General features: G+C 40.1%; 1 protein-coding gene across 1 annotated transcript; it reads right to left on the bottom strand.

Annotated features, from left to right (window-relative positions):
• Window positions 1–2539: 2539 nt before the first annotated feature.
• Window positions 2540–17451, bottom strand: COCH (cochlin). Its single transcript, XM_077908920.1, has 12 exons — window positions 17358–17451; window positions 16967–17020; window positions 16831–16881; window positions 14820–14976; window positions 13704–13837; window positions 12929–12991; window positions 11806–11850; window positions 11560–11707; window positions 7980–8083; window positions 7051–7277; window positions 6354–6870; window positions 2540–3504 (listed from the first exon to the last, which is right to left on the bottom strand). Exons 2-12 carry the CDS (start codon window positions 16998–17000, stop codon window positions 3329–3331), a joined length of 1656 nt encoding a protein of 551 aa, XP_077765046.1. The 5' UTR covers window positions 17001–17020; window positions 17358–17451; the 3' UTR covers window positions 2540–3328.
• Window positions 17452–18005: the final 554 nt, after the last annotated feature.

Genomic DNA, 18005 nt, shown 5'->3' with positions numbered 1-18005 from the left:
TGTTACTGTTGGCTACATTATTTTGTGTTGAATAATAAAGTGCAATACTTTGCTCTCCATCATTAAACTAGGAAATGGAGATGATTTTTCAATGAGTCCTTCATTTTTATGCTGTTTTGTTAAACTTTGTATTGCTTGTTGAGACTCTTAATAAGATTAGAACAGTCAACACTAGTAAGAATGACTTTCTAAGTATTTCATCCCATTTGGGAATTTAAAAAAATCTTCTATTAAAATCAAATAATTCACAGTAACCAAAAAAAAAAAAAAAAGAAAGAAAAAGCGGAGATCCAGTTTTAAATTGTTTCCTTAAACATTCTATTACTTTATTAAATCTGGATTTCAGTTAATAGTGTTGTCATTCCTATCTAGCCATACCTGTTTCCACAAAAAAGCAAAGCAGAGAATAAACTGGATTACTCATTAATTAAAAGCTGTCTATATTAAAAAAAAAAAAAAAAAAAAAAAAAAAAAAGCTGTCTATATAAATGATATTAGGTATTAGTATCTTGAAACTTTTTCCTTCAACAAGGTAATATCCTTTTTCTTTGAAGAATATTTCAAATGGAATTAGAAGTTAACATTAAAAAATTTACATGACAGAATTCTGTTTGCCTACTGCAAAAAATAATTACATTGTGTATACATTGAGAAATTGTGTCTTCTACCATAAAAATCCTAGTGTCAATTTTAGTCATTGCTGGTGAAACACTAAAATTTTTCAGAAGTTTCCTTAAAGTAGATTTTTTTGTTTTCTGAAACTTCAACTTAATGAACAAAATAAGAGGCATATTTTCTTCTTGGTTTTGGAAATAACAGTTTTTTCCAAAGCTAATGTGGTTTCTGGCAGCTATTCAAAACCAGTGCATTACTGTTTAACTGAAATGTGATTATCATCATTGCAGTACATACACGTTCACCTCTTGGGATGTATTAAAACTGAAATGAATAAAAATTAGTATATATGTTAATTTTTCTCTTTGGTTGTATTTTTCTCTGTTAAGCATTTGGAAGAGACTACAGGATGCAAAAACCAAGTCTCATTTTGCATGCTCCCATTTGTGACTTAATGAGGAATTATGTAGATTCATTTAATTATGAAATGGTGGTTTGTAAAGTTTAAGAATATTTTTATATACAAACTTTAATATGACTTTATCAATATTTAATCATTCTTTTTCATACTTTATTTTCATGTACTCTTCTCACATATCAATTTAAGTTGATACCACTAACGAGGAGCATCTTATTTAACACATTAAGTGTTATAAATAGCCTAGCATATTTGAAATTTAGGCATGCCTGCTAAAGTTGGATTGTAATACAAATACATCTTTTTAAAAATCCTCTTTTATTCATTTTTGGTAATACTTTATCTTATTTACTTACACAAAATAATTGATGGTAACTTAATAAAGTGGTCGTTTCTGCTCCTAGTGCTCTTTAAGTCAATCAGAGTGTTAGTCTCCCTGGTTCCTCAGATGCCTCAGGACTTTGTCCTTTATGAAATTACCTCCTTTAAAAATGCTTTTGATGTTTGGAGGCTGGGTTTTCATTTAAGCTTAGTTTTTCATTAATTAAAATTTCCTTAATTTTGAACTAATTTTTCAGGGAGTGGCATTCTCAGCTAAGAATTTGTGATCTGTTTATTGAGGGAAAACGTTAAGCCCATTTTTGCTTAATGAAAATTCTTCTTGTGACATGAATCATTCTTATTTGGGCCCCAGTTTATTGTCTTCCCATACCCCATTTTGTCAAATTTTTATGTTGTGTTAAAGACCATTTCGGCCTTTCCAATATATGGCCCTTCCATTTGTTTTACACAGCCTGTAAAATTGTTAGACTCAAAAGATTTAATGGAGGGCAGCCCAGGTGGTTCAGTGGTTTAGTACTGCCTTCAGCCCAGGGCGGGATCCTGGAGACCAGGGATCAAGTCCCACGTTGGACTCCTTTCATGGAGCCTGCTTCTCCCTCTCCCTGTGTCTCTACCTCTCTCTCTCTGGTCTCTCATTAATAAATAAAATCTTTAAAAAAAAGTTTAGTGGAGTACACGTGTTAATTCTAAATCAGTTAACACCTTTTTAAGATCAACTTGTAAATTGTTTCAGATAGGATCAGTGTATATGTGAAGGGAGACAGTGTGCACAGGTGGATGTGGGAGAGGAAAGGTCCTCTCTGTAGAGAAGATAAGCCAGATGGGATAACAATACCTCTTCTCTCTATCTGAAGGGAAAGCTCTTGGTGAGGTAACAATAGTTAGTTATATTAAGGGAGTTCCCTTTTCAAGAACTAACAAGCATATTTAATCATGTTAAATAATATTAAAGAACATTTTTGTTGAACTAACCAAAAGCATCTCATGCTGTTTAACTTAGTCATGGCTGTGTAGAATGCCTAGAACAGTAGACATTCAATAAGTAACTGAATAAATTTAAGAAAAAATTCAGAATTGGTCTTTCTGCATTAAATAGTGAATACAGGATTTTTCACATGTCCCAGCAATAGATACTTGGAATAATAAAAGTAAAGCAGCTTAGAATAATAGTCACTAACAGTTTTATTGCTTAAATAAGTCAGACTATAATATTTTTTCCTGCAGTTTCTACCTTTAATGTTTTTCCTCAGAGCCAAATGTTTACAAGTAGTAAGTAAAAATTTACCAACTTAGCTTTCTTTTCAGCACATGGATGACTTTTAGAGTATAAGCCAAATATATCTATACACATATAAAATTAAGGTTAAAAATAGAAAAATACCAAGCATTCCTGTTATCTTGTTCAGTGTGATATATCAGTTATGCTATTATGAAAATACACTACAAAGGAAATGATACTTAATTCCCTTCCATTTCATAATTATAACTTTTTTAATATATTAAGTAACAATGTTTTAAGACATCTATTGGGGCAAAATATTTAACATTTAAACTGAATTAAAGAACTATTTAATTTTCCTTATTTAATACAGAATGATTAGAGAAGGAATGTTGCTTTTGTTCTGAGCATCATAGTCTTATTGAACTATGGATTTTGCATCTCTACATTTAATTTGCATTTTAGAATTATTAAGATTTAGATGCATGATATCTCCTCTTTCCTGAGTTTCTAAGGGTCATGATTATGAAGCCTTGGCAGAGTGTTTAACAATTCTAAATTGTCAGAAGGTTGTAGCTTTAAATGAATGCTTATTTGCTTGAAATAGCTGTTGGCATTTTTAATATAAGAGTTTTGCATCTGATCCTAGTATGCTATATAGTATTTTGGAATTATGAGAAAATGACATTTTCTATCTTCTTGCACTTTTTCTTTCAGTTGCCAAATTGTCACCATTATTGCTGGGATTCCAAGAAATCTCTACAAATGCCTCTGATGACATCGGAAACAATTGGTTCTAATCCTGTGAATTCCCTTGTGAAGAAAGCATGTGACTCCTTTGGTTTAGAGGCCATATCTTTCAGGTCATCCAAAGGTGCCCAAGCCACACCAACAGAGAAGATGGTGATACCTACAATGAAAATATTTTTAAGTGAAGTAAAATCAAGTTCCAGCTTATATATAAAATCAGGGTGTAAATATTTTTCATGAATTAGTTCATAATGGTAGAGGAAACTCTGTAATGTCCAAAAAACAATCTCCACCAAGTGGTTAGGTAGGCTTTAACAGTCATTGAGATGAGAATGGCTAAACAGTTGGGTCAAAAACAAGCTTTGCCATATATAAATATAATTTACCATATTAACAGATGAATCACATGATCACTGGCAAGTTTTTGATACCCTGAAAAACATCTTTAAAAAAAAACTACATGGGCAGCCCGGGTGGCTCAGTGGCTTAGCGCCACCTGCAGCCCAGGGTGTGATCCTGGAGACCCAGGATCGAGTCCCACGTCAGGCTTCCTGCATGGAGCCTGCTTCTCCCTCTGCTGTGTCTCTGCCTCTCTCTCTCTCTCTCTCTCTCTCTCTGTCTCATAAATAAATAAATAAAATTAAAAAAAATTAAAACTACAATAGGGGCACCTGGGTGACTCAGTAGTTGGGTGTCTGCCTTTGGCTCAGGTCATGATCCCAGGGTCCTGGGATAGAGTCCTGCATTGGGTTCCCCAGAGGGAGCCTGCTTCTCCCTATGCCTATGTCTGCCTCTCTCTCTGTGTCTCATAAATAAACTACAATAACATTCTTAGTGAAATGGTGAAAACTTCCTGAGAATGGGCTACCTGTCCTCCAGTTAATCATTTTACTGGAGTTATAGACAATGTAACTGCATGAAAGAATGGCACAAAATTTGGGATACATAAATGGAAGTTTTCTAAGGCTATTGCATTGTCAGGGATGGCAACTAGGCTTCTGTGAATAATGAGAACCTTCTTCCATTTGGATGTGTAGGTTATATTGGCAAATTTGCCAGTAGTCAGTCAGTGTCTAACCCCTAATCCCAAAGCAAAAATCTAGTGATAAAAGCAGTCAAAGAGAAAGGTGAAGCTGGAATAATTTATCCTAGTTATACACTGAGGCATAATATCTGCGTTCCCATGTGCTATATAGAAAGAAGGCTTTTACTCGACTATGTTTTGGTTAGGGTGATAACTAAGCATTGGTTTGTCATCCCAAGTGTGGTAGTTTTTTAGCAGATTCTTCATGTACTCTGCCATCTTTTCTTTTGGGTGAAATTCCCTATAGAGTGTTTCTCTTCTATTTAAGACTTCATCCCCCTTCTAGTGGTATTCAGTGCTCAGAGTTGTCAATATTTAAGATATAAATCAGGTTTAGTTTATATAAAAGCTCCTTGAAACAATTTCTGGTTTATCACCCAGTCAATACTCCTCTCCCCTAACAGAAATAAAGTTCTCCCCAGTTTTCCTTACTTGTAGATTGAATTCAAGCTCAGAATCATTAGCTCAGACCCAATATATAATTATGGCTTAAAAAAAAAAAATTAGGGCCTAGCTCTGTAAGCCTATCTTGTATTCTGGCTTTTGTTAACTTTGACCTCATGATGACTAAAGGATAATTTTCATGAAAATGGTGTGCCCCAACCCTCTGAAGTTCAACTAATTGCATAGGGAAGATATATTTGAGTTAATCTAGTTCATTTAATTCAGCATAAATCTAAGCCTGCTAACCAAAAATTAGTTCAGTAAGCAATTATATTTTTAAAAATTTACAAGAGCGAGTGACACAGTGTATGCACAAATGGGGAGAAGGGCAGAGGGAGAAAAACCCTCAAGCAGACTCCCCGTGGAACACGCAGCCCCTTGTGGGGCTTGATCCTATAACTGAGATCATGACCTGAGCCGAAAACAAGAGTTGCTGACTTAACCGACTGAGCTACCCAGGTGCTCCTGTAAGCTACATTTTTAAGAATGATAGCAAACAGGTCTTTGATCTGGATTAGCTGCTGATGTATAAAATAACCCAGATGTATACAAATAAGCCAATGTATAGCTTAAATGGCATGTATCAGTTCTCTACCCGCTAAATGACAGTATTCCACCTATATAAAAGTACATAAGTGAAAAAAAAAGTATGTAAGTGCATTAAAACGTGCTAATAAGTATCAAAGGAAAAAGGTGAAGTCATTGGGAACTAAATAGGGAAAAGAACGTATGTAGGAGTATAGAAAAACGCAAGGCTGTTAATTCCCCTCTCCCAAGTTAGCGTTTTGCTTTTTAGGTATTATTGGACTGCAATCACTCGGTTTCATCCCTGGAAAGGGAATGCTAGCTTTTTGTTGCCCTATTTGATCTCAGCAACACATTATGCTAATATTTTCAGGAAAAAGTGGGCTTTGCCAAAAGTAATATTAAGGTTGGGGTAAGGGAGAAAGAAGACCTCTTTATACCCTTTTACAATAGCAGAGTGTGTTTTTATTATCTCAAGAAGAAAAAGTTAAAAGGAAATTTAGATGGAATAGAATTAAAGTCTACTGGTGACCTTATCATCTAAGAAAATTCATGCCAGACTCAAAACTACTAAAAAAAAGGATTAATTATCAAATAGATTCATGGTAAATTATGATAAACTGTGATTTTGGGGGGACATATTCCAAGTTTGAGTCAAACATAAGCCCTTGTAACATGTTTCCTTGACATATGACATGATTCTCATGGCAATTCTCCCAATAATACATACTGCCTGGGTTTGAATACTCACCACTTGCTAGCTATGTGGTTTTGAGGAAATTTGTTTCTTTGTCCATATAATGAGATTCATAGGGCTGGTTTGACAAGTCAGCTAATACTGGGTAAAGCTCTGAACAATACCATAATGTGTTTGTTCAATAAAATAAATGCCTAAGTTTATATTTACAAAACTTACAGAACCCCTCCGTTCCCTACCCAAAGGACAAGAACCTTACCTGCATCATGTGCAGCAGCAGCAGGACCTCGAACATCATCATAGGACTGTCCATCTGTGACAATTACCAGGAAGTTCTTGTTGGGGCTATCCCTCACGGGACCAAACACATTTCTAACCGTGAAGGAGATGGCATCACCTGTAGCTGTTCCACCACTCATGTAGCGAATGTTTCTGATAACAGCTAGGACATTCTCTTTGGTGCTATAATCAGTGAAACTGAATTCTGTGCGCTGATCATAGGTGAACTGTACAGCAGCTATCTTGGCACCAATGTCTGAGATTTCAAAAGTCTTGGCTATGTTGGAAACAAATTCAAGCATGAGGTGAAAATTACTGTCTCCAACACTGCTAGAGCCATCAATTAGAAAGGCAATGTTCACTGAGTTGTAACAGGTCTTGCTGCACATCATTTGCTCATGACTGCAGAGTTTCTGTACCAGAGGCTTTACATATTTTGTGGTGCCAAACCAATTAGGCATGTGGTAAGAGAAGAAGCCATTATTCCGACAGACAGCCTATGGGTGAGACATAAAATTATTTCTTCTTAAAAATTATAGAATGTTTTTATAGTTTTTTTTTTTTAATGTTTCTATCTTGACTGTTCAAAGTTAATCCAGGTAAGGGCCAGTCAGCACTATGCCTTGAGGCCCAAAACTAAATCACTACTGTAACATAAGACACCTTCACCTCCTTACCTTGTCAATAAACGCAACATCCTGAACCATCCCCAGCTCCTCAGGGATAGGCTTGGCCACAGAAACTATAAATACATTGACACCAAATTCTCTGGCCACAATGCCTGCTTCCTCAATGTCATCAGAAGGCCAGCCATCAATAAATACCACCACCACTTTGGGGATCCCTCTTCTTACTCCAGTGTCGGCTGTGAAGAATTTCTGGGCAGTATGCTTCAAGGCTTTTCCTAGGTTTGAAAAAGAAGTAAGCTGGAACAGCACCACTGCTCAAATGATATCTCTATTTCCCCATACCAACTTGAAGCCACCAAAAGTTTAAGAATTTAACTTACATAGAACTTAGTTCTCTAATAGATGGGAAAGTTTATCCATGAGGCTTTTTTTTTTTTTTTTTGGCTTCACAACCCACATTACTTCCCCCATCACCTCCCAGAAGCCTTATGTTTCCTTACCGTACATCAATCATCAGTCAGAAACACAACTGACTCCCACTACTGTACTTTTGCTATCTATCCCCTTAATGACTGACTAGTACCACTAAATACTCAGAACAAGAAATGTCCCTTCAGAGGGTCTATAGTGCTACTCTAGCTCTTTCTGCATTTATTAAATCCGTCTGTTGATCTTTGCTTCTTTTTAACATGCTGAACAGGGCCTTCTCTAAAGCGGCTATCTGTCCTACCCAATATAAGGATAATAAAGCACAATTCTTTTTTTGTGTTTTAAACAGCACTATTAATGAGCACTTTGGTATATTTTCCATTATAAATTGAGTATCTTAGATGATCAAGTACAAACCTAGTCAAGATTTCAGTGTCAGGAGGAAGAGTTTCACATCTGCTTATATAAAATAGCCTAATGCTGTTCTGCATGTCTGATCACTCATAACCCTCTCCTCTATTACATCCCAGATGCCAAAGTCTACTTACCTGTATTGGAATTACCCCCTCTGAAACCCACTTCCTTTATGGCAAACAAAACATCTTTGGGTGATGTAAAGTTTTTCAAGTAAAATTCTATTTTGGGATGTTCACTAAGTGGAAAAATGAAAAAATGTTACCTAGGGAGAACTGGAAAGGTAAAACAAGCAACATTATATACCTTAGAAAAAAATCTATAAATCAGACAATGCCTAAGTTTCTTTCTTAATTCTGTAGTATACAGTCAATTAAGGTATTGCCTCCTCATTTGAATTTTAAGGCCTCTTGCAGAAATGTACCAAAAACCATTGCTACCTTGAGGGTTTATTTTATTCTGGGTAATATGCTAAATACATATTACATATATCATTTCATTATAACTTCACAAGGCAGAAACTATTATCCTTACTACATAAATGACGAAACTGAGGCTCAGAACATTTAGGTAACTTGTCCAACAAAACATAGCTGCACTTCATATTCAGGTTTGTCTGGTTCCAGAGTCCATGCCTAAACTATATGGTGCCCCTGAAAACAGGCCTGGCCCAGAGCACCACTTCATGGAAATCTGCAGAGTTGGGCCGCAGAGAGTTGGAAGGAGGCTGGGTGTGAGGCTAGGTCTGTTCCAGTGCGAGACTCTGGAAGTACTCAACAGTGTCGGTCTATAAAATAATCAGGTTTCTGGTCAGAAGAGAGGCAATGTCAAGGACACTGGGATTAACATTTTAAAATTGAGAAGGTACAAGAAAATAAAACTGTGAAGTATTACAATATTTCTGTTATAATGATATTGACATCAATCCTAATGTATATTATAAGATCTGGGAGTTTATTTATTTTAGATTTTATTTAGTCATCAGAGACACACAGAGAGAGGCACAGAGAGAAGCAGGCTCCCTGGGAGGAGCCTGATGTGGGACTCGATTCCAGGACCCCAGGATCACAACCGGAGCCAAAGGCAGATGCTCAACCACTGAGCCACCCAGGTGCCCCAGGGATTTTCCATTTTAATAGTAAAAGGATTTCAGCTCATTTTTATCACTGTTCTTTAGAGACCATGCTGAGTAAAAACAGTTAAAGCACCATTTGTTGTGTTTAGTTTTTAGATAAGTCAGTATTTCATTAAGTGCAACATTTTAAGATCTCAGTATTATCAGTTGCCACGAAGTCAAGAATTTTGAGGGACAAGTATAGCACTGGTTGTATTTCTGTATATCTGGTGGAATGCTAGGTCACAAAATCAGATATTATGGGTTGATAACCTTTTCATTTTATTTTATTTTTATTTTTTTAAAGATTTTATTTATTTATTCATAGAAACACAGAGAATGAGAGGCAGAGATACAGGCAGAGGGAGAAGCAGGCCCCATGCAGAGAGCCCGATGTGGGACTTGATCAAGGGTCTCCAGGATCACACCGTGGGCTGCAAGTGGTGCTAAACCGCTGTGCCACTGAGGCTGCCCAACCTTTTCATTTTAATGGTCACTTTTCAACTATCTAAATTGTGGATGAGATTTAGTCTTGTTTTTGCATCCTTAATGATATGTTCTGTTTTTCTGCCTAAATATAAACTCTTGATATAGTTTATTTTGGTGTTTTTCCTAAAATATGAAAACTATAAGCCAAGAAGTTTATAGAGAAGCTTGTCTTTGAGACTACAAGATAGTGTAGCTTTCGTTTTGAAAAAGAATTGGATACAAAGTGCAAGGAAAAAAAAATTAAGAAGAAAGGTACTGAGGGGAATTTGCCCCCTGGGATGTTAAAATGACACTAAAGCTACAATTATCAAAGCATTGTAGAAAATATGTAAAATTGGCTTATAGATCAAGGAAACTGACTTGCCTAAACTTGTATATAAAATTGATAAATCAATGGAATAAGAAGCTCATTTGTTTTAAAGGTGTGGGAAAATGGTTAAATTATGTAGAAAACAAAGTTAAATTCTCATACCAAAAAAATCTATCTAAATTAAGAACCAGTTGTAAAAAATAAGAACAAATGAAATAGACATCAATATTTGTTATACTGGTGCTACACTCACACACTGCTGATAGCAGTTTAAACTGGATCAGCTTTCTAGAAAGCAATTTAACTTTGTATCAGAAGTCTTAAAAATGTCAGAACCTTTTGATACAAATCTCACTTTTAGGAATCTAGTCTAATGAACTAATCAAAGATGGCACAAAGATGACATAAGGATGTTAATCACAATGTAATATGTAATGGTTAAAAAAAACAATGGTTAAGCAAATAATCACGCAAAGGAACATTATAAAACTTTTTTTTAAGAGTGTGTGCATGAGCGGGGGTGAGTAGTTGGGTAGGGGAGGTGGGGCAGGGAGAGAGAGAATCTTAAGTAGGCTCCACACCCAGCACGGGGCCCACATGGGGCTGGATCTCACGACTCTGAGATCATGCATGACCTGAGCTGAAATCAAGAGTCAGTTGCTTAACTGACTGAGACACCCAGGCACCCCAAACATCATTTTTTGAAAAGTAGTTGTCATCTGGTAAAATGCTCAAAATACTAAGGGATGAAAAAATAGGACATGAGATATTTTTTTAGTTGGAGCTTTTGAAAAAGCAACACACATATGTAGAAAGGTAGGGGATAGGCAAAATGGGTGAGGAAGAGTGGGAGTTGCAGGCTTCCAGCTGTGAAATAAAATATACAGCATAAAGAATGTAGTCATTTGCATGTAATAGCATCCTATGGAGACAAATGGTAGCTACACTTACAGTAAGCATAGAGTAACATATAGAAATGTTGAATCACTATGCTGTACACCTGAATTTAATGTAACATTGTGTGTCAACTATACTTCAATTATACACACAGGTACAAAAGATTAATCAGTGGCTTAAGAGCTGCCTTCAGCTCAAGTCATGATCCCAGGGTCTTGGAATTGAGCCCCATGTCAGTCTCCCTGCTTAGTGGGGAGTCTGCTTCTCCCTCTCCCTACAACCTTCCCTCCAGTCATTCTCTCTCTCTCTCTCTCTCTCTCTCTCTCTCAAATAAATGAATAAAATATTTTTTAAAATAAAGGGGGTTATAAAACATTTTATAGTGATTATCTCTGAGGGGCATATTTGGGAAATTGGTTTTCTTTCTTGTGCTCTACATGTTTTTCAAGCTTCTAGAGTGAGCATATTATAATCCTAAAAGCCATCAACATTATTTTTAAATGAATAAAATTTAAGAGGTTGAGCTTCAGATCTCCAAGGAACTATGGGAAATGTTTAAAAGAATGACAGAATAGGGAGGAGGAATAGACCTATTAGTTTTTTTGGCAAAGAGGAATTGGGAATTGAGCAGAATGTATGTACAGAGGTAATTAGTATGAGCAACAAAACCTTTTAGTCTACCTTCTGGTCTTCAAATAGCATATAATTCTCAATCTTTTTATTCCAGAAAGGAAGCACTTAGACTTACCTAGTCTGCTTAGGCAATCTTAAATCCTTTATTTATAGTATGGGAACTCAGACTGTCCACAACTCAGTATGTGTATATTGAACTAAAACGCATGTATCCACTAAAAGGATTGATCATTTATCATCAAGTTTCCACCCACTTTAATAAGATTGGTACCTGGCTTGAACAAGGCCCACATGTGGTCCTTCTGTTCCAATTCCCAACATTAGAGCCACTTTGCCAACAAAATTCTTCTGTAGATTAAATCGGCGCTGCCCAATATTGAAACTTCCATCAATCAGAAATGCAATGTCTGCTTTACAGTCTGTAAATACCCAAACAAGTCTTTCTGTTAGCAGTTACAAGAGGAGGGAGGAAAGGAGAGAGAATGTTATTTTCCTCAATGGATATATGGACTCTTACCTTTATTGCCAGTTTTCTTCTCAGGTGTTTTCTTCAGTCGTTTACCTGAAACAAAGGAAGCCCTTGGCATTAGTAAAAGGAAGACAGTTTCATAGCAAGAAGTCCACATGGGGAAAAGCTAATGACAAAGGAGTATCATTCTTTAAAATACTTGTTTTTAAAAAATTTATTTCCTAAAAACATTTTTTTTCTCACAATTTTCTGGATGGGGAAGCAATGTCCCAGCAAAGAAACAAGTCAGAACTGTTGTAGGCCTATATATTTGATATGCCACTAATCCAGGACTTGATATCTCAAACCCACAGTTGAGGCAGGACTGGAAACTAGAGTTAGATTCTAATGTTCCTAATTTATTTGACTTTAAAACTGCCACAATCTTAGGAAAGGAGATCCCTGGCTATATGTTAAAATGGACACACACTAATTACTTTTTTTCATATGGCAACTAGGAGGTTCCAGTTTTACTTTGTTCAGTTTCTAGGCATGGGATTTATTTAATCAGACAGAAATAGCACTTCAAGAGAATGTCTGGGAGCAGAGTTTGTAACTGAAAATAGAAAAAGGAAAGGAATTTGAAATATAAAATGTTTCTCTATGTAATACACTAGGAAACTTAAGATATTTGTTTTGTCAGCTTTAAAATTTTTTTTAAAGATTTTATTTGAGGGCACCTGGGTGGTTCAGTCACTTAAACCTCTGACTTTGGCTCAGGTCGTGATCTGGAGATCCTCAGATCAAGCCGCATGTTGGGCTCTCTGCTCAGCAGGGAGTCTGCTTTCCTTCTCTCTCTCTCTCTCTCTCTCTCTCTCTCTCTCAAATAAATAAATAAAATCTTATTTGAGAAAGCGAAAGAGAGAGAGAGAGAGAGAGAGCATGAGCAGGGGAGGGGCAGAGGGAGAGGAAGAAGCAGGCTTCCTGCTGAGTGCAAACTCAACGGGGGTGGGGGGGTGGGGGAACCTTGAGATCGTGACCTTAGCTGAGGTTCATGCTTAGCTGACTGAGCCACCCAGGCACCCCTGTTTTGTGTATAACATCAGTTTCCTTTTGAAGGCTATCAATAAATTTATTTTTAATTTCCAAATGCTGTGCCAGGTGACCAGGAAGTAACTTCCATATTTCATACCTGTTGGTGGACGTGCTGTGGACACGGCTTGTCCTGTGGCTTCCTGGGTACCACTTTTTCCTTCTGTTAAAATAAAGAAAAGACTATTTTTTTTCCTCTTCTTTCTTTACCATCAAAGCATAATGAATCTAATTTAGGGGTCTCTAGGATGATAAATGTAATCGATGATAAATAGAATTGAGTGATGGCAATTGCATGAGTACTTGCTTCATGCTAGTTTCAAAGAACCAAAATGGGTTCTTATGTATTAAATCAGATCTTAAAAGGATCACCAAAAATGAATGCACATTCATTTTCATTCACCAGTTTTTTGATTCAGTGTTACGTGGTAAAAGTCAGGGAATTCTGATTACAGACAATGCAAGTTTGTTTGTTTGTTTTTCTTTTTTTCTTTTTTAAAGTAGGCTCCACACCCAGCATGGAGCCCAACATGGGGCTTGAACTCAGGATCCTGAGACCAGGACTGGAGCTGAAATTAAGAGTCAGATGCTTAACTGACTGAGCCACCCAGGCACCCCAGACAACACAAGTTTCTCCTGCAATCTTCTAACAGCAAGATTATTCTTCCCTCATTCAGCCAAGTTTAGCTTAAATGAGTCTTTGCCTGTCCAGTCCCCTGACTGTAACCTTTAGTTGATTCCTTTGAGTCTTGATTGCAGGCTTTTCCATCAGAGTCTAAGAGGTTGGATTAAGAAAAGCATAAAACTTTTTTTGGGGGGGGGGGGGTGGTGAGGCAATATTTACACAAAAGTAAAAATAATATAATTGTACCTACTTGTCACTGTGAAAGAAGCAGACCATCTGGAAAGTGTCTGAGACTGAATGCCATTGGCAACTACTGAGGAATAGTTTTCTCGACCTGGTAGGCTGTATATTCGCACAGGTCCCCCTGAGTTGCTGATTACTCCCCTGCAACACAGAAAAACAACTGATATTGTACCCACGCTTTTTCAGGAGTACCTGACTTATAGAACCATGTTCTGATTAATCAAGAAAATAGTTCATCAGGGAAGATATATAAGGATGCTGCCAGCCTTTTTAAAAACTTGCTTGCACAGGTACAAAACCTGCCTGGGAAAAATGGTTTTGTGCTGTCAAACTTCTTAAATGTTGATAGGAACATACCTGTAGGATCCTGTTCCCTACAGCTCAGAGATTCAGAGTTAATAGCACCAAATAATTTTCTTAGTTTTCTAAGGTACTTTTATGTCCTTGGACTTCATTTTAAAGAAAAGTCTTGGGCACCTGGGTGACTCAGTGGTTGAGTGTCTGCCTTTGGCTCAGGTCCTGATCCCGGGGTCCTAGGATCAAGTCCCACATCAGGCTCCTCACCGGGAGGCTGCATCTTCCTCTGCCTGTATCTTTGCCTCTCTGTGTGTGTCTCTCATGAATAAATCTTTGGAAAAAAAAAAAAAAGTCTTGCAAGATAGCAGAGTGGGTGATGAATATGGGCTCTGGAAGCACACCTGGGCTTTCAGTTCCAGCTCTGGCACTCGCTAAAAGTGGCAAGATAGTTGGCAACACTCCTGAGTTCAATTTCCTCAACTATAAAATTGAATAAAATTGTACCTACTCTGTACAATTGTAGGGTTGTCATGGAAGTTAAAACAATGTCCAGCACACAGTAAAAACACTAATATATTGCATGATTAGGAATTTCTAAAATCACATGGATCTAGCTATCAAGAAGTCATAAAATTTGCCTTTAGTCAGAAAGCTTCCTTGGTATAGCCGGTGCTTCAAGGATACCCACAAAAACCTTAAAAATGTATCTATGTTCTATGGTCAATATTGGAATCAAAAGAAAGAAGCTGAGGATGTCCATTTGGCTAAAAAGGGAAAGGATATCATCACACTTGGATTTCTTCCTCTTTGGCATGTTTCAGCTTACCTGTGGACAGCTGCACCACATATGCTTGATACAGACGCATACACTATGTTCCCAAACACAGAGAATTCCTCAAGAGAGCAGCCTCCTGGGCAAAGGACATCTGCTTTCTCTTTCCTGATGTCCAGTCCTCGGGTAAAGCATGTGATAGCAATGGGAACTGAAGAGAAAGGAAGGCATGTAATGACATTCTTAGGATTTTGAGGGGAGTAAAGTGGGGTGGGAACTGGGGGTTTATCTCCCTACTAATTTCTACACTTCCTCTTAAGAATATTAAGGTATGTATGGTTCCACACCATTCCAAATTTTAGCTACCCAAAAACCAGTTGTCCAATTTAATCTAGTCCTCAACCACTACAAAGCCTGTTGGAAGAATTTTCTCAGTTCTTAACAGTTTGGGAATACATAATTAGAAATAGAACTAGAAAATGATATTAGTCATTCACCATTTATTAATTCATTCTAGAAATACAAAATCTCAATTGCAATAATGAGCAATTGATAATAATAATGTCTCATGGACCTTCACCAGACCTACCTCAGAGCACCACAGCATGCACAACAGTCAATAAGAGAAAAGCATAGAAGTTCAAAGTATCATGGTGTTTCTCTCCTCAAACCACCAGAGACACTAAATGTGTAACAATGAAAGACTGCCTTTATATTCTAAGATGTAAATCACTCAACGTATATGGTGTACAGTTATTGTAAGATTTTAATTTTACAATCATTTCTCAATAGAGTTATGGTCAAATACAAATTATGGTATTTATTACTTTTTAAATGGTTTTAACTTGTATATCTTTTGTACCTGTAACTATCTTAGATATTTGGCTAATTTTAAGTGGTTTTGTTAAAGTATTAATGATGCCAGCTGTCAGCACAGTAAGAACTAATAAATGGATTTGGAAAAAACAACAAGAAAACAAAACAAAAAAACTGGACACAGTTGCCTAAGGTAAAGATATTAAATCTGAGCTGAGCCTGTGAGGAACATTTTCCATTTTTTTTTTCTTTTTTAAGTAGGCTCCACACTGGGCATGCAGCCCAAAGCAGGGTTTGAACTCACCATCCTGAGATCAAGATCTGAGCTGAGGGACACCTGGGTGGCTCAGGAGTTGAACATCTGCCTCCCTTTGTCTATGTCTCTGCCTCTCTCTGTGTGTCTCTCATGAATAAAATAAAATTAAAAAAAAAAAAAAGACCTGAGCTGAGATCAAGAGTTGGACATTTAACTGACTGAGCCACACAGGTGCCCCAATGAAAGACATTTTCATAGACACGCACGAAACTTTCAAGGTCCCATCCTTTCCTTTTGGAGGACCATTTATACCAGTTTTCCTCTAAATGCAGGGCCTTAAAATTATATCTTAATTTAAGGAAGCCAGTAAAAAGATGTTTCACTTTACAAAATGTCATGTAAACAAACAAACAAACAAACATGTCATGTCGCTCAATCACCCCTTTTACAGGTGCATAAATTAAAACCATGGGGTTAATTCGCCCCAGGTCGCACAGCCCAACTCCTGCAGGACAGGAAACAAGGAAGTTAGTCTCTTGGAAGTGAAGCATTTTTATCCGAATTGAACCTGCTTATTTCTGCTCCAAATCTGTCAGTCCGAAGTGGGTTCTGGGGGGCTTCTCCCTGACACCGCGGTCGGTGGGACCCAAGGATACTCCCCTGCCTTGATCTTGATGCCGATGCTCGGCTTGCCAGGTGCCTCCCGCGATGTGACCGTGGATTCGGGGACGCTTCCTGCTCCGCGTCTTGGGAAGAACGTCCCCCTCGGATACCGGGGCCCCCTCGCGTGGGAGACGTGGCTAAGCTGGAGCAGACGCGCTGAGGGTGCGGAGGGGTGTGCGCCGGGCAGCGGCTCCCAGCGGGGCGCCCTCCGGAGCGGGCCCCGCCGCCAAGTCCCGGGGCTCGGCGTGGGCGCGCCCCCGCCCGCCGCCCCCAGCCCCGCCCGCGCTCGGCCCCGGTCCTGCTGGCCCGACACGGGAGCCCGCGACTCACCGGCTCCGTCGCTGCCCGCAGGCTCCGGCAGCAGCAGCAGCAGACAGACACCTGCGAAAGAGGACAGCGCGAGGCTGGCTGCAGCCCCCACCCCGCTCGGTGCGGCGGGGGCGGGTCGGGAGGGGCGCGTACCCACCGAGGCCGAGGACCGGGAGCCAGGCTGCCGACATGGTCGAGGGGCTGCGCGGGCCTGGGAGACACGGAGCATGCGAGGGAGGCTCGCGGGAACCGAGGGCCCCCTCGTCCCCGCCTCCCTGCGCTCGCCCTCCCCCTCGGGGCCCGCACCCCCGGAAACCCAGGGGCGGCGGAGGGGAGAGGTGGCCTCGGAGGCCGCTGCCCCGGAGAGGGCGCCTATCCGAAGGCGACGCTCCGGCTGCAGGTCGAGCCAAACGCGGCATCGGTGTGCAGCCGCGGCCCGGGACAGGGGAGCGGATCACGGCCGAGAGCCGCTGCGACGAGAGCAGAGCCTCGCACAGGCAGGCGTCCGGCACCCGCTCGCCCCCCGCGGGACGCCCAGGGGCGCGCACCTGAGTCGGCTCCGCCCGGCTGCGCCCGAGTGCGGAGAGCGCGGACCCCGCCGCCGCTATAAAGGCGGCGCCGAGCGCACGAGCTCCGCGCGGGGAGGGGGCGGGGCGGGGCGGCGAGGAGGGGCGGGGCAGGAGGAGGGGCGGGGCAGGAGGAGGGGCGGGGCGTCGCGTCGCGTCCCGGGAGACCCGCCGGGTCCACGCGGCCTCGGGAGCGAAGTTCCCAACTTCGAGCTCCCGTGGGAGCGCAGTTCCTGCTCCTGCGGTAAAAGCACCCTGGGGTTGGCAGACGCGCGCCCCGTGTCCTTAGAGACGCTGTCAACTGATCGGCCGTTCTTTCGGCCTTAGGGACCCAGCCTTCCGACTTGGTGCCGGCTGGAATCGGCGATCCCCCGCGGGGCTCCGTTTCCTGTAGCGGGTGCGGCTCGCCGCGCTGGCCCCGTCCGCCCCCGGCCCGAGGGCTCCTGCCGCGCCTCTCCGGGTTCCCAGGCCTGTGGGCTGCGGTGACTGCGCGGAGCCTCAGATTGGTCCTGCGGCCTCGCTCGTCCTGGTGACCTTCAACAGGTGGAAATGGGAGAAAGCGGAGTTCACAGGGACTGTGACAGACAAGTGACCTCCGGGGCAGCCTAGGAACCACCTCCAGACCCAGGG

This window comes from Canis aureus, chromosome 9, assembly GCF_053574225.1.
Source record: "Canis aureus isolate CA01 chromosome 9, VMU_Caureus_v.1.0, whole genome shotgun sequence".
Classification (NCBI taxonomy): domain Eukaryota; kingdom Metazoa; phylum Chordata; class Mammalia; order Carnivora; family Canidae; genus Canis; species Canis aureus.
Note: the sequence above shows the minus strand (reverse complement) of the source record. Positions and strands in the feature narration are given on the sequence as shown.

What these genes read in the sequence shown, in the direction of transcription:
- COCH (XM_077908920.1), bottom strand. Translation starts at nt 17,000, where the DNA reads ATGTCGGCAGCCTGGCTCCCGGTCCTCGGCCTCG. An exon ending in GAAGAAAACTGGCAATAAAG is followed by an intron (nt 11,708 to 11,805) that starts GTAAGAGTCCAT and finishes GGGTATTTACAG; the next exon opens with ACTGTAAAGCAGACATTGCA. An exon ending in TGCTGCTGCACATGATGCAG is followed by an intron (nt 3,505 to 6,353) that starts GTAAGGTTCTTG and finishes TTTTCATTGTAG; the next exon opens with GTATCACCATCTTCTCTGTT.